The 17500-nt window shown below is 37.7% G+C and overlaps 1 protein-coding gene across 1 annotated transcript in view; it reads left to right on the top strand.

Moving 5' to 3' along the window:
* LOC136836310 (protein abrupt-like) overlaps positions 1-17500 on the top strand; it is a 634746-nt gene that overhangs the window by 574702 nt on the left and 42544 nt on the right. The window contains exons 4-7 of the mRNA XM_067100440.1: positions 9596-9965; positions 13936-14053; positions 15078-15900; positions 16288-16368. Coding sequence (XP_066956541.1) covers positions 9706-9965; positions 13936-14053; positions 15078-15900; positions 16288-16368 — 1282 coding nt within the window. The 5' untranslated portion in view covers positions 9596-9705. The remainder of the gene's footprint in view (positions 1-9595; positions 9966-13935; positions 14054-15077; positions 15901-16287; positions 16369-17500) is intronic.

A 17500-nucleotide genomic window follows, 5' to 3' on the forward strand; every position in this document is an offset into this window, starting at 1 on the left:
GGTAATGATCATTTGTCATTGACTCCCTCGTATGAATTCTCGGACCTTTCCCAGGCTTCACTTCTGATTTCGGAAAGAGTAAAGTTGGAAGTCCATTTTTGTGCTACTCCAACTATGTGACTGGGCGGGCGTGAGTTATTCCAGTGCAAAATGAGTGTCTTGCGAGGCAGTGCTCAGAACCGAGATCTCTGGAGGCACAGGTTCCGAAAGGCTTGATTTATGGAGCAGAGATGAGATGTGAGTGCTGGAGTTGCGTTAGAATGCGGTAGAAGTTGAGCATTGGCAATAGTGGACAACTGAGCCATACTGAACTGAAAATATATTATAAAAAAATTTCATCGTCTTACACAGTGTAAACAAACATTATTTTCCTTCGTTTCATCTCCTGTGATTTTTATTCGAGTTTAGAATTAATTCATCAACAGCTCTATTAGAGTATTATATTGTATACTTGACACACACTAACGTAGAAAAAAGAACAGGGAGATAGTGAGGTGAAGGATGGCAGTAGGAAATGAGGGCAGATTTTGTTCACTTCAAGGGGTCTCAAGACAAGTAGATGTGTCATCCAGCCAGAGCTCTGTTCTTCTTCTTCTTTCTCTCAGTTTCAAAAGGAAACACAATTTCTTTCGTTGGTGTAGGTCTCATAATTATTATTTGCACGTTATATACACACACACACACACACACACATATATATATATATATATATATATATATATATATATATATATATATATATATATATATATATATATATATGTATATGTATATATACACACACACACACAAACACACACACACACACACACATATATATATATATATATATATATATATATATATATATATATATATATATACACGCAAACTTTACATAACATCGTGGCCTGTGCATTCAGCTTCAAAATCTTAAAATCATCTTAACCCTTAGCTATTTTGTACCAGAACAGTGACGTTTGAATAGACGAAACCGGTCAAGAACAAGCCTTTTTTATTTCTTGTGGTGTTTATATATATATATATATATATATATATATATATATATATATATATATATATATATATATATATATATATATATATATATATATATGTGTGTGTGTGTGTGTGTGTGTGTATCATTTGAGTAGCGTGATGAGGATTAAATTTCGTAACAAAACAACTCTTGAGTACATTATCTAACCTCAATTTCATATTTTTTTGTGAAAGCGAATATTTTGCAGCAAATGATGAGGAGAGGTAGATGGTAGATGGAACTGAAAGAGAAATGGGCTCCTGAGCGCTGCTATCGGCGCATGAATGATAGATGCCACATGTCAACAGAAGAATAATTCATGGGCCATCTTCCTCCAGACTGTCTGTCCGAAGACGAGCAAATAATCCATTATTGATTGAACCGTGATTGAAATTGTCATCTGTAATTGCTGGGTTGTCATGCGATGGGATGGCCTACAGCATTATGGGATTGTCTTCTGGTTAACGACATGCTAACGGCAGGGAAAGACCACCTCGGTTAAGGGGACTTGGGGCTTAGTAGGGGCTGCCCTGGACCATGGCATGAGGCCTGGAGCTCCTACTGACCGTTTGTTGCTGTAACAGATCGAATCACGAGTTCAAAACGGAAATTCCTCTTTCCCTCCCTCTCTCCTCCTCCTCCTCCTCCTCCTCCTCCTCCTCCTCCTCCTCCTCCTCCTCCTACTTCTTCATTATCTGTATTTTAATCAGTGAAGTGGATTTAAAGAAGGGAGAAATTCGGATTTAAATGAGAGCTGGGCATGTTGTTAGAAATACTGTAAAAGTTTTTGCTGCCTAATTTGACCACAAACGGCAGTTATTACGTCAGTATCTTCGTTAGTGATATGCATAGCTACATACAGAATCACCCGAGGCTGTGAATATTTAGGAGATTTTTCCTCCACTCTAGATATATATTCCTTATGTTAATACAGTAGATGGTCGAAGCTTTTTTTCACACTGTTACGTTTGGTTTGAGTGACTACGAGCGTGATTACTTCTGCATATGTCATAAAAATGCTTCATAATAAACATTGCAATTCTGGATTTTGGTGTAAAATTGTTTTATGTAGATTTATGAACTTTTTTCTTCTATGAATTTGGTTGTACTTTGAAAATGATAACGCCAGAGAATTCGTATTTTGAGTTCGACAACAGAAAACCCTTTGATGTTGTTTGTATCGTGTTCATGTGTGCTCCCACTTCGATTTGGTCTTCCTTCGGTGGCGTCCCTACGAAAGCTGGTGGCTTCTTTGCTAGTTCTTACACTAGAGAGAATCGCGGTATCAGAGATCATTCTCTCTCTCTCTCTCTCTCTCTCTCTCTCTCTCTCTCTCTCTCTGTTTATACGATTCTTACTTGATGTAGGAGGAAAATAGTGCATTATTTCCTGTCCATCTTAATTTTCTTCCCTGTAGCTTTTAAAGAATAACTGGTCACCCATCTAGTCCTTAGCCATGCCTTAAGGATCATTGTTATGGGAATAGAAGGAAGTATGGGAGGAAGAAGGGTTGCCTCTTCCGTGTCGACGTGGAAGATATCATTTGATGAGAGAGAATTAACTGCAGGAGAATTCTGTTGGGCCATCATCTCTCATGCTACCTTTTTCGGGGAATTATCATCAGGCTTTGCCAAGTGCGATTTCAAGAGTGATGTGTTGCTTCTGAGGCTGCTGTTTAAAATTTGACAGACGTCTGTCATTTCTGAGAGATTAGGGAAAAAACCGAAACCTCTTGCCTGGTTTTAGCATTGTAGTTACTGCCAGTACTATTATTATAATTATCGCTGTTTGTTATCATAGTTGGCATAGTTAATTCCATAATAGTTGTTATTAATATTATTAACTCAATAATTCAATAGGAAATGTTTAGTTTGCAGTCTGAAGTACTGGCTTATAGGTAGCCTACCGACCATTCATCTTGATAGAATTTGGGCGCGATAAGAAATGAGAATTGCGCTGTGATCATCCAGAGTTTTCCTTCACTCCCTTGCCTCACTTAATCGATGCTTTGCCTTCATGTGATATTACCTTAAAATATACTTTGACCGATGTCGCTTTTGTTATGTACCGGACGTACAGTAATACTGAAAATATCACATTCCTCGTCATCATAAGGGCAGGTATCCACGATCAGGTTTACCTGTCAGTTCACCCGCGACCGTTCGACGGATGAACGTCCACACGTAAAGAGTAGAACTGTCAGTCGGACAGTCAGCTCGAGGTCATCGCCCTCAGTTCTCGCCTAGTCTTCGTCGTGGCAACACTACTGTACAGTATATGGCAGCGATGGAAACTCCGCTGGCTGATAAGGAGGTGGAGCTACGTATAGTAGATACAGTAGACTAGCTGCTGCGGCAATTCACTTAACAATAGGAAAGAAGCAAAAAGGTGTAACAGACTATGGTCTAAATATTGCCTATTAAAGTGAGATATCTATTTTTTCATACAATATTAATGAATAAGGTTAAATTAGAATTGGGGGTTGGTTCAGTTATTTATAAAATGAACCGTGAAGCCTACTTTCACTAGTAACACTTTTCATAAAAAGGCAGGACACTGGCCTAGGCCTATACCAAATTGTCTATCACATGGAAATATTTTTTCATATGTTTTATCATAAGATTTGGACTCACAACGGTCTACAAATAGCGCCGCAGGGCCTAGCAATGAAATGAATTAGGCCTATACATAGTTTATTCATATTTTGATCCGAGCGGCTGAGATCCTTCCCAGGCGAAATCCGGCGGCGAACTGTCATAAAATCGCTGCTTACCCTAGAGTCCACACGTGCGATCACCTGTCAGTCGGTCGGAAGAACTGTAGGTAATTCCATCAGTTCATCCGTTCTGGCAAGTGGACTGACTCCAAACCGTCACAAACAAGTAAGTTTTAACGTCAGTTTCGAAGAACTGACAGGTGGACTGACAGGTAAACCTGATCGTGAATACCGGGCCTGTCCCATCAGAGAAAGTGATGCGCTTGCGCTGATTGCGTTAGAATTTCAGCTCTTCGGCTTAATGGAAATCAAATTCTCATTTCTCCCTGTGTAGTTCTCTTTTATTTTAATCCAGTTATTCTTTAGCGTAGTCAGTAGACCCAAACCATGAAAGATCGTGAATAAGTTCATATTAATTTCGTTAGATGATTCATGAACCGGGATCTTCTCACCCATCTCTGCTTTATCTCGCTCTTTTGGTCATGGTATATTGAAACCTCTTACTCTATTAATCTCTCTCTCTCTCTCTCTCTCTCTCTCTCTCTCTTATTTTTTACATGTTAGACACTAGACTTCTTCTGACTTAAAACATTTTCTCAGCAGTTTAGACGGTTAGATTAATGTGCATTCGATTAACTCAACTTCGTCAGAAAGATTGATTTGATGACGCTTCTGCTATACACCTTACCTTACAGTTCGTGGGGGTTGCCCTAGGAGGTCCCTCAGTGTGAGGCACCTCTGATGTGTACCAGAGAATTGCTAATGCATCTTCCGGTATATTTTGCATCTTGGATGGTCTGGGATGCAGCTTAGATATTTGTCGAGCTTATTCTTAAACACATCTACGCTCACTCCTGATATGTTCCTCAGATGAGCTGGTAACACATTGAATAAACGCTGAATTATCGATGCTGGTGCGTAGTGGATTAGTGTCCTGTGTGCTTTCCTCAGTTTTCCTGGTATAGTTTTGGGCACTATTAGTCTACCTCTGCTTGCTCTTTCTGATATTTTTAGATCCATGATGTTTTCGGTAATTCCTTCTATCTGTTTCCATGCCTGTATTATCATATAGCGTTCTCTTCTCCTTTCGAGACTATATAATTTTAAGAATTGTAGTCTTTCCCAGTAGTCAAGGTCCTTAACTTCTTCTATTCTAGCTGCGAAGAACCTTTGTACACTCTCTATTGGTGCAACATCCTTTTGGTAGTGTGGGTACCGTATTATATTGCAATATTCAAATGGACTACGTGCATACGTTTTATAAAGCATAATCATGTGTTCGGCTTTTCTTGTTTTGAAGTGCCGGAACAACATTCCCATTTTTGCTTTGCATTTTGCCAATAGTATTGCTATTTGATCATTGCATAACATATTCCTATTCAACATCACACCAAGGTCTTTAACTGCTTCCTTATTTGTGATTGTCTCGTTATTAGGTCCTCTGTATGAGAGATAGAGAGAGAGAGTGTGTGTGTGTCTCATGTTTTGCTATGTAAATGATATTCGTGTAATGGAGGCCATCTTTATTCACCTAAATATCTATTTACATTTCTGTTGCGGATCGGTTGTCAGGTACGGTCCCTCCAGTGTCACACAGCCTATGGGCGGATGTGTCAGGCTACCTTGCAACACGCTAGGTTTTACACGTATCTCTCTCTCTCTCTCTCTCTCTCTCTCTCTCTCTCTCTCTCTCTCTCTCTCTCTCTCTCTCTCTCTCAAATTTAAAAGGGTTTATTTATAATTGCAAATATTTCTGATTCATGAAAATGATATGCTTTCACAGGAAACGCTGTCTCCTTAGCTCCTATTTTCTTTTCTGCAGAAAAATAAACACGTGAATAGCCGACTTCTTAATTTGTTCGTAAGAAAATGTATAAAATTGTTTTAGTGGACTTTTTTTTTTTTTTTTTGGCCAAAGTGATGGCTACACTTCCTTTTGAACTTGGAAAGAAGTTATAACCAAGGTAACGTAGAGAAGAACGCGGAGTCTCAGATTTGAGACAGTATGTCTCCCTGTATGAGTGCCCACTTGTTTTATATGGGTTTATTTGTGAGCTTCAAACTCCAGTTTTACTTGATATGTAAAAGTACAAGTCGTGAAACTACATAATAGTACAAAACAAATACAGTAAACATTTTATTCTGAATAATTTTGGTATCCATCAGAAAAAGTTTTTCTGTGTAAAGATTCGTTGTATAAATGAAGTTTCCTTGAAGAGAGAGAGAGAGAGAGAGAGAGAGAGAGAGAGAGAGAGAGAGAGAGAGAGGCTCAAAACATGTGGGAGGGCCGAGAAAGAATTAGCGCGAATGCTGTGGTTATATTGATCTGTGCTTGTCTGGCGTTTGTGGGTATAAGAACACAACGAAACGTTGTGCAAGTGAGTCATAACACAAAGCGCTAAATGGTGCTGGGTCACGCGATCATCTCTCGTCTTCCTCCTCCTCCCTCTCTCTCTCTCTCTCTCTCTCTCTCTCTCTCTCTCTCTCTCTCTCTCTCTCTCTCTCCTGTCTGGTGTCTGCACCGCGCGATGACCGCGATGGTGACTCTGATGTTGACCAATCTCGCCGCCCGTTTCTGACCCTTAAAACAGCGAGCGAGTGAAAACTTTCGAAAGCAGTGTCTAAGTGAGGAGATATGTTGTAATCTGCTGTTATTTTTCTTCATTTTTATGTATTCTTTTTTATTTGCACCACAAATTATTACTTTATTGCGTTTGGTTTGCTACCTACTTTTCCTTCCTCCAAACGTCACTTCGCGTTCACATTTTGATTGAGCTGGCTTAAGCTTCAGTAACTGAGTGAATAAATGACCCTTCATCTGTCTATTTTCTTTCGACCCTTTTGCTACTTGGACACTCAGCACAATCTTAGGTCAACGAAGGTGGTCATGAATCACAACTTACTGCTGAAGGGAAGCTTCTTTTTGCGACTGACCGTTGTCGCTAACTTGCAGGGAAATGTGAATAAAATAAAAAGGAACAGTATCAAGCAATAAGTGCTTATTCATAACTTTTGCATCATTACAGTAGCATTAACGTCATTTTTTTGTTGTGGATGTCTGGTTGTTCACTCATCACAAAAATCAGGAGCATCACTCATTGGTCAAAGCAGTTCATAGCGAACCGCTTTGAACTGCTTTGACCAGTGGCGCTTCTCAGAATCCACGGAAGTAAGTTTGGACCTACTTATTAATTGGGCAGTTTCTGTTATGTAAGGAATTATACCAGTTGAGATGTTTAGATTTTTCTTGCATTTCATAATATAAAGACCACATTGTACCGAATAGTAAGGCCACATTTGATATATATATATATATATATATATATATATATATATATATATATATATATATATATATATATATATATATATATATATATAATATATGTGCAGTGTGTGTGTGTATACAAGTATAAAGACACAAAAATCGTTTGATACTGAATTCATTACAACTGAGAAATAACATGCCCCAAAAGGGAATATTGTAAATTCAATACTAAACGATACTTATGGCTTGATATTTGTAAATACAAAAGCCTCACAACATGTATAATTAAAAATTTATATACAAAATATATATATATATATATATATATATATATATATATATATATATATATGTGTGTGTGTGTGTGTGTGTATATATTTATGTAAACCAATTGCTCATTTTTACCAGTTATATGTTTACTTTTTATAGGCTCAAGATATGCTTGGATAGGTTTGGGGAAAAATCTGTACTTAGGTTTTATACATACATACATCCACACACACACACACACACGTGCGTGCGTGCGTGTGGATTTATATATGTATCGCTCGTCATGTAAAGAACACACGTAACATCGTAGCTGTGTGCAATGTAAAGCCCCATTAGAACGTCATATCGTAATGCTGGTGGACAGACTGTGGTCTCTCTCCAACCCGTCGACTGAGGGTGGATGGTAGACTGGCAAGTAAGTGTTCGTGTGATTTCTTGTGAGAAGGCTGCTAGCGTGCTTATACGGGGCAATTTATGGCTTTGCTCCAGATGTTGATGTTTATCGTCTCAGTACCTCTTTGTTTGCCTTTTCCATACGGGAGCAAGTTTTTATTGCCATCCGCATCGCATAAATGACTCGCGAGCTCTGTCTGGGCCTTTCTCCGCTCTGACTTTGGTCCGCAGGCATAGGAGAGGAACAGATTTCATAGAAATTTAAACCGATTAGTAATGATGGTGTTGCTTTGGTTCTTATTATTACTGTCCAATGGCAGTAAAATCACCGCTGTATAAGTTGTATAACAATACAGTATTGAAAGCTAAGATTAAAAGAAATAAATGCACGAGTCGCCTCTCTGCCCAAAAATAATGTTGTCTTGGAATCAAAGAAGACCTTTACAAATTTTAGATTACTAAAACATCTCACATGACATATTATGCCAGGAGTAGCCAATGCATATATATATATATATATATATATATATATATATATATATATATATATATATATATATATAAATATATATATATTTATATATATGTGTTTGTGAATCCTTCATCACATGCACTTTGACATTTTTATGTTTGCAAACATTAAGCTACAAATGTCGTTTCGTATCCATTTCGTTCTACTTCAGGAATGTCACTGAAGGGAAATTATGACTGACAAACGACTCAGTAGGCTACCTGGAGACTCGAACGCCTGACAGTACGAATCGACGACTTTCGTTTATCAGTCAAAGGTCCCCTTCGGTTAACTGGATAATAAACGACATTTGTAGCTTAATGTTTGCGAATATAAAAATTCCACGGTATGTGATGAAATTTCATAAATAACTACGTGTTTCAAACATACCAATCGGCTGTCACGGTGGCGGTGGGTTGACGCCCACTCTAAATACAAAAACCTTCATTCGACCGACTTATGTACGGCACAGTCAGTATGAGTTGAAATAAAGAATATTATTATTATTATTATTATTATTATTATTATTATTATTATTATTATTATTATTATTGTCATCATCTTATATCTCTCGTTGATCCGTACTGTCGATCGTTCAAGTCTCCCAAGTAACGAATCTATTATCAGTGATATTCCCGTAGTAGAGTTTATTGGATATTAAACGACATTTGTAGCATAATGTTTTTGAATACACACACACACACATACACACGCACACACACACAATCAAAAGGTTACTGACTTCGTAAGGAAAACTGTAGAGCTACAGAAAGGGAATTTGATGTTAGAAACCTGATTCATGAAATGGTTTTGATATGACTGATGTTTCTTCCTTCTGTCATCGTAGTTCGTGAGAGTGCGCTCTTCAGCTTTTCTTGGCAGAATTGGCTGGCAATGAATCTTTTACTTCCCCGCTGTAAGAATTGAATTACTTCGTATATAAAAGCAAAAGAGAAAGGTCGCGTAAAGCGGTTTAATTTCATACTACTGGTTTGCTCGTCCAAATTTTGAAAACTTGTAAACTTTTTTAATTCGGTGGTCTATATGACCCATAACCTCAACAAGGAAACGAATACGTACATTCTTATTATATAAAAGATGAGTTACTCGATGGATCATATATATATATATATATATATATATATATATATATATATATATATATATATATATATATATATATATATATACATATACATACATATATATACATACATATTTACAGTATATGTATATATATACATATATGCATTTATTTATATATATGAAACAATATTATATAAAGTTTTGAATTCCTATCACTGCATTATTGTTGTTGTTGTTATTATTATTATTATTATTATTATTATTATTATTATTATTATTATTATTATTAATTATTATTATTATTAAATGTGCTTGTTCTTTTGGGGCTTTCAGCATGGTGGGTGACCGGCGGGTGGGTTCTTAAAGCGACGGAGGACGAAGGGAAGAGGAGCCGTTCGAAGGGCAGGCCATCTCAAAGGGCGACTCACTCCCTCTTCAGCAGGATGGGGAGCAGTAGCGAACACCTTCATCAACACAACCCCCTGCAGCAGCACCAGCAGGAAAAGGAAAAGGAGTCTCAGCAACAGCAGCAGCAACAGGAGCATCAACAGAATCAACAGCAGTTGCAGCATCAACAACCGCTGCACCACCAGAACGGAAATCACGGCAGCAGCAACAGCAGCAATCTTAGTAACGACGAGAAGCGCCAGACTTACAACCTCTGCTGGAATGAATTTCCTTCGAATCTCTTGTCCTTTTTCAAGTGAGTTGTTCTTTCCTTTGACCTTCGCCCCATAGAATATTCATACAGTAGAATAAAACAGAATACAGAGTTTAAGCTGAAGGCCAAGCGCTGGGAACTATGGGGGCATTTAGCGCTGAAACGGAAATTGGCAGTAAGAAGGTTCTAAAGGTGTAACAGGAGGAAAACCTCACAGTTGCACTATGAAATGATAATTGTTAGGAGAGGGTGGAAAGTAAGATGGAAGGAAGACAATATGAATGGAAGTACAATAAAAGGAATGAAAGGGGTTGCAGCTAGGACCCGATGGGACGCTGCAAAGAACCTTAAGTAATGCCTACAGTGAGCCGCACTAGTAACACTGATGGCAAACTAACCCCCTACGGGGGATCTTCGCAGGAACTTTGTACCAAAATCCGTTACACTGAATTTATAGCAGTTTAAAAAAAGGGTTCTGCTAATTTACCTGGTTTTTCTAATTTTAATTCATCTGATTTTATAATAACCGATCTCTTTCTGTGTTTTCCATTAACTTCTGTTACTTCTTTCGAATGAGCACCATATTCTTTGGGAGCTTCAATTTCAAGTCAGTGGCCCCTTTTGTGGGATTGTTCCGTATGAATAGGGTTCATGTTCTGAATAATAATAATAATAATAATAATAGTTACAAGAAATTCTTAACAGCGTTCGTTTAATTATTATTTGCAGTTCAATTTCAAAGACTATATTCAAAAAGATTTTTAAGTCATTTGCTGTGTTTTTATGGTAAAATGTAAATATTTGTAAGACAGTATCATCTTCTCAAATGAGTTTATAAAGATCTGTAAGATAATATGTTGGCTTTCTACTGGTCAGAAGTTCAGTGTTCGAAGGAAGAACTTTTTAAATAATTCATTTTTATGTTGAGTGTTGTTTAAAGTTCTCAACCAGTTCATCAGAATTTTGTTTGGGACAAAATCATGTCTGATAGAGTAATGTCATTTGCATTTTTGAAATGATGTATTGTAAGTGAGGGAGAGATTAGGAAATTCGCCATTCGTAGGAAAGCGATTTACATCATTGTAGCTGAGATTTCGTTTCAGTTTCTTTTGAAATTATTATATTAAACTAAATAGCTGAGAACACTCCACAGCATTTTGATTGTACTTAAATGGTCAATATACTGAATAGGAGTCGGGCGATTACACTTTGCAAAGTTCTTGAAGCAGACGAAAAGCTCCGACCGAAAGCTTGTACCTGAATGTAAAGCCGAACAGCTGTAAGACTTCACCGCCCTAATACATATTCACCGCTGTCTCTGGAGAAATGCCACATATTTCACTCCTTTTGCTTAGATGATAATAAATGGGAAAGCTTCGAGTTTCACTGCCCTTTCTGGTTTGGGATAATAGGTTCAGGTTGTCGATATTATATATATATATATATATATATATATATATATATATATATATATATATATATATATATATATATATATATATATGTATGTGTGTGTGTGTGTGTGTGTGTGTATAAACAATGGACAGATATGATATTATGTTTGTGTGTATAAAAGACTGAATTAGATTTGGAAATAAAAGAGAAATTGCACAAAAATGAGATTATACATAATTTTGTTGCAATGTGCATAACTTTGGAGGACATGAATCTTGCCATGAAAATGAAACTATATATATATATATATATATATATATATATATATATATATATATATATATATATATATATATATATATATATATATATATATATATATATATATATATGTGTGTGTGTGTAGAGTTTCATGTCAAGATTCATGTCCTCCAAAGTTATGCATATTGCAAACAAAATTGTATATAAACCCATTTTCGTGTGCATTTTCATTCTCTTTTATTTCCAAATCTTATTCAGCCTGCCCATTGTTTGATTTGCATTTTTCAGTCTTTACTGAGTTCTAACTGAAGAGAAGCTGCAGAGCATATCATTTTTCCTAAAGATTCACCCTAATTAATTCTTTTTCCATTGATGTTATGACATTCATTATTCAAGCTCTGTCTTTATAACTCTGCTTTGTCTAGATACCATCTTTCTAGGTATATGCTGCATTCTATTAAGCAAGTCTTGTATATCTTAGGGGTGTTTTATTTATGAAAACAGTATCCTCTGCGTATTCGGTCAAGTTTCTAATGTTACTTCAGTCTAAACTTTCTCTTCCATCTCCGACCACCTTTTTCATGACAAAATTTACTAGCAGGGCAAAGAGCAAGGGTTAAATAGCATCCCCTTTTAGCATCCCAGTATTCATTACAGTTTCATTATATCAGTGCCCATCAGCATTAACTTTGCATATACTTCGTTCGTAGATAATTGCAGTTAGCTTTACGTAATTAATGAGATTGACAGTGACGCAAGATTTTCCATATGCCTTCTCGTAACCAGCAAAGGCCACCAGAAATGAATCTCTAAATTTTGGACACCAAGTAACCCTTGCCTTTTCTAAAACCAGCGTGTTCACATCTTAGTTTTTATTTTTTCTCACATCTATTGATAAGAACCATATATATATATATATATATATATATATATATATATATATATATATATATATATATATATATATATATATATATATATATAAAATATATATATAAACACACACACACATATATATATACATATGGGTGTGTTTTACCTTTCCCCTCAATGAGAGAGTCGAGGCAGCAATTTCCAACCCTAGGGAACAATACATACTTTACCAAAGCTCGGACAAAGCAAGATCTACATAAGAGTATAGGCTGAGGTACCTTCCTTTTATGAGGCTAGTGGTGAGGCTGACCAATCCAGGTTACACAACTGGTACACTACACACACACACACACACACACACACACACACACACACACACACATATATATATATATATATATATATATATATATATATATATATATATATATATATATATATATATATATTTATGTATGTATATAAAAATATATAGTAAGTATATAAATATATATTCATGAGTATATATACATGTGTGTGTGTGTGTTTTTACAGGAATATGTGAAACAAACTCCAGATAGGAAAGAAATGAAATGGATGAAAAATAAATGATTTGGATGAAGAAATGATCTAAAAGATGAATGGCTGTATAAAAGCATCTAAGGGTTGTTTAGCAGTGATATTTCCATTTGCCCTTTTGAATATTGCATCGCGCAGCCTTTCAACAATGCGATTGTAATCCTGCACTTTTCAGCAGTTCATCCAGTATTTAGACTGGTTGGTTTTATCGCAGCCTTCAGCTTTCTCTTTTTCTTTCATTTTTCATTTATTAACTCCTTTTACTCTTGTATCTAAAAGCACGTTATTAAAATGTATGCGCTGTCGACCTTTTTTTATATTTCGGTGCTGTAGGTTTACAGGTATAAAAAGGGGATCATATATGAATGATGAACGATATGTTAGCTCTTCAGAAAACGCACCTCTCGTCTCTTCACTGACTGAAAGATCAGCAACCGGAGTGTTACCGCTCACTTTGACGTCTACTGTATGATTTTGATCTGAGAAAACTATTAAGAGCAATGGCGGTTCTTTTACTACTTTGTACTATTATATTGCTTTTGTTATTTCTGCTGTGCTTTTAATGAACAAATAGGGGAGAGCGGTAGAGGAAAGACAAGACTACTACGGTGTTTGTATTGGTATCGCTCAGCTCGAAGCGCCCCCTTCCTATATATCATTTTGAATGAAACTGTAAATTGACGGCATTTGAATTAAAAATGACCAAGGTGCTGATCACATTCCAATTTCCTTTCAGTTTGGTTTTGGGGTTCTGAATGTGGACTTCCAAATACTCTTGCTTGATAACATGACGCCACGATCTTGGAATATGTTCTCTTTCCCAAGTTCTTTTTCTTCAACGTTTTTGTTTGTGGTTTTTCAGCAAATATTTGTCGTTGCTCTTCCTCACAAAAAAGAGGCCTTAATCATTTTTCCGTTATTTTAGGGAACTACGAGAACAAGAGGACTTTGTTGACGTGACCTTAGCTTGCGAGGGTCAGCAACTGTCAGCTCATAAAGTTGTCCTCTCCGCTAGCAGCCCATACTTCAGGACTTTGCTCAAGGTAGGTTAACACATCCCTTTTGCAGCGTCTCAGATTGAGTTCGAAAGCTGAAGTGTGATCATTTTGTTCTCTCTGTTGCATCATGCGAAAGCAAAGGGGATGGCCCGATAGACGTTGGAACGAGCATTTCATTTAGGCCGTTATCATTAATTAAAGAAATGAATGCTGGGTGACTCCTATAGCCTGCTTTCGGTAGGGGTACTGTTTTTCCAGTTGCATCAAGTGAGAAAGTAGAAATCAGTCAATCTTTAATATTTGTATCCTCTCACATTCAAGGATATACAGTATTGTGCTAGTGTGAAATTGTGAGAGAGTTCTTGTTTATTGTTGATTCGCCAATAGAATGCAGGACAGTTTTCGCTTCCCTTATTTTTGTGCAGATGTTAATTGTGATTCACGTCCGTCGTCTCTTATAAACAAATGCATTTGTTCAAATGTTTTATGAAGTATGGTTGAGTACTTATCTTGATATACTCGTATATCATACATACTGTAAATGTAACCTCCTTCTGACGTCCCTCTGTGTCACCCTGTGGGACGTCCATAAAATCCACAGAAAATTCTCAGACTCTATAATCGCTGCAAAAGAAATTAGATATCACAAGTTAATAACAAAGTTCAAAATACTATGCACGCTACCTGTGCGTATGTTGATCTAGTCTTGAAAACTACATACTCGTAACGCATTTGTTGACTGTCGGGTTTCTTCCTGAAACATATTATTCTAGAAACGAATAGCACGTAATAAATTTTAAACCAAGATTGTTATGTAAACCGTATGATTACGTGTGCACGTCCGTAAGTAATTTAAATGAAGGAAACCGGTGCGATTTACGCGACATTCCGTACAGGTTGATTTTTTTGTAGTAACTTTGCCGTTTTCATTTTTACATTTTTCCTTCCGTTGTTGATATTCTAAACGTAATTGCAAAGAGAAATGAATGTTTGCATATTGCTGAAGAAGAGGAGAAATGACACTAATGCTGAGGCACTCACTCACTGTCCTCCTTCTCTCCGTGTGCAGAACAACCCGTGTGACCACCCGATCATCATCCTGAACGAGGTTCGGTATTGCGAGCTCCTGACGCTGCTCCAGTACATGTATCATGGCGAAGTTCAGATTTCCCACGACCAGATCACAGACTTCTTGCGAACTGCTAAACTCCTGCAGATCCGGGGACTTGCCGAAGCTGCAGCTTCAGAGTCCAGGTCCCGAACTCCTCCCGAGGTGCAGAGGGACACAAGCCCTCCGCCTCCTCCACCACCGCCTCTAGCTGATGTGGCCACCCCGACGCCCACACCGAAGGCAGAGTCCTCCAATGAGGCTGATGAGGAACTCCGACCTCCTGACAGTCCACAAGTAAAGCGCATTAAGTTAAGTGGCGGTTTAGGGGCGCCGCCCACGTCCTCTCCATCTCCACATCTGTCTGGGGGTCCGAGCCCCCCGTCCCCAACGCCGCCCATTCCTAGTTTGCCCCACAGTATGGCCAATATGGTCAACATGTCAAGTTTACCAGCCCTTCCCCCCGTGGGCATTCCGGGGCTCTCTCACCCTCTTTCCCTTCCTTCCTCCATAACCGCCCTCCCGCCTGTCTCCACCGCCCATCCCTCTCCTATGCATCACGCTGCCGCCGCCCGTGCTGCCGCCCTGCACACGCCCACGCCTGTCAGTGCACCTTCCTTCCATAGCATGTATCCTGGAATTGGCTCCGAAGACACTCAAGACACCATGGGAAGCGACAGGTCCGAAGACCGCGACAAATCACGACCTGATGATGACGACCACGACCACGAATCCAACGCCCTCGAAAAGATCTCCGGTCTGGCCAACATGGCTGCTCTCAAAGGTACTGGAATCATTGGTAGCTACAGCTCTCTCTCTCTCTCTCTCTCTCTCTCTCTCTCTCTCTCTCTCTCTCTCTCTCAGTAGATTGCTCTAGTTTATTAAGTGGAATTCCAACAGGTTATGTGGCCGCTAAACATACACACAGTTATGCTTATATACATATATATATATACACACTTGCGTACATACAAACACACACACATATATAGTATATATGTATACAGTACATACATCAACAAGGACTACATACTCACCGAGAGAGAAAGGGAAGAAGGGATGAGAGGACGAATAATATTAAATAAACGAATGTGAATGACTTCATCCCTTTGGCATAGTTGACAAAATCAGTGCCGCATTAATGACACAATTATTTATTCATTTCTTGCAGGGTTTGGAGGTTTCCCGGGGCCCTCAGGTCTGGTGGGCTTGGCATCTGCCGCTCTTGGCTCCAATTCTGACAGTAATCCTGGTAAGTACGAAAAAAGAAGAGATTTTTCTTCCATTTGTGCCATTCTTCCCCTTCCATTTAATTGTCATCATCTCAAATGAATGTGTCATTTTTTCAGAGTTCGTTTCGTTTCTCTTTATTGACCTTTTTCTGGTCTTTTTATCTATATTAGTGTTGATGGATTTCTAATTTAGTTGCTGAACTAAGAACAGCAATATCATGCTATGATGACTTTTACCATGAAATACGATTTCTGTTTTTTTTTTTTTTTTTTTTTTTTGAGAGATTTCCATTAGCATGCGATATGATAGAATTTTCTTTGCATGCTGTCTTGCCTTATGTCTACGGTCTTTTTTTTTACTGCCAGTATTATTATCATCATCACCATGATAATAATAACTGCTGCTATTATCATTATCATTGTTATGAATCATTTTGTCTGAGTGAATGGCTTGTTACCTTTCTCAAACTCTCTGTACTCACGAAGATGCGAAAAAAAGCAAGAAGAGGAAGTAGCCTACATGTGTCTTACGCTGAAGTCAGCACAAAATAGGAAAGGCTGACTTGCGACAAATTTTTTGTCGCTGAAGGTAAAGTTTGGTAGCATACTGGGCAAACGATCGCAGTTCTGGAATAGGAAACGATTGGTAACCAGTTAGGGGAGAACAATCGCAGCAGTATATGAAAGTCTTTGTAATAAAGATGATCAAGTTGACTGATTGCTTTTTGAAACAGCCAGTTGTGACAGTATCTTACTTTTAAAGATAGTAATATTTGTTTATGAAAAGATATGAAAATAAAAATAACGCTGAAAAAGAGGTTAGTTTTTGCAGTGCTTTGTCTGATGTACCGAGAAAGCCTTACAATTACAATAATACGCAATTTTTGGTCTCTTACTAAATTTCGAAGTTGTACCAGGCTGTCAAGGAGATTGTTGATTTAAGGACTTTCTGCTCAATTTTTGTGTCCTTTTCTCGTCTCTCCATGATTTGCAACGACTAAACAGCCCGAATGGGCTCTGCTTTAAAACCTTATCTCAGAGCAGGTTATGCATGGCAGTGTTCCTCCAAAGGCAGGACACACTTTGTGATGAATGCGAATTGAAGGTCAGTTAACTTTTTCTTTCTTTCTTTCTTTCTTTCACTGTTTCTTT

Source organism: Macrobrachium rosenbergii, chromosome 4 (assembly GCF_040412425.1).
Source record: "Macrobrachium rosenbergii isolate ZJJX-2024 chromosome 4, ASM4041242v1, whole genome shotgun sequence".
Taxonomy (NCBI): domain Eukaryota; kingdom Metazoa; phylum Arthropoda; class Malacostraca; order Decapoda; family Palaemonidae; genus Macrobrachium; species Macrobrachium rosenbergii.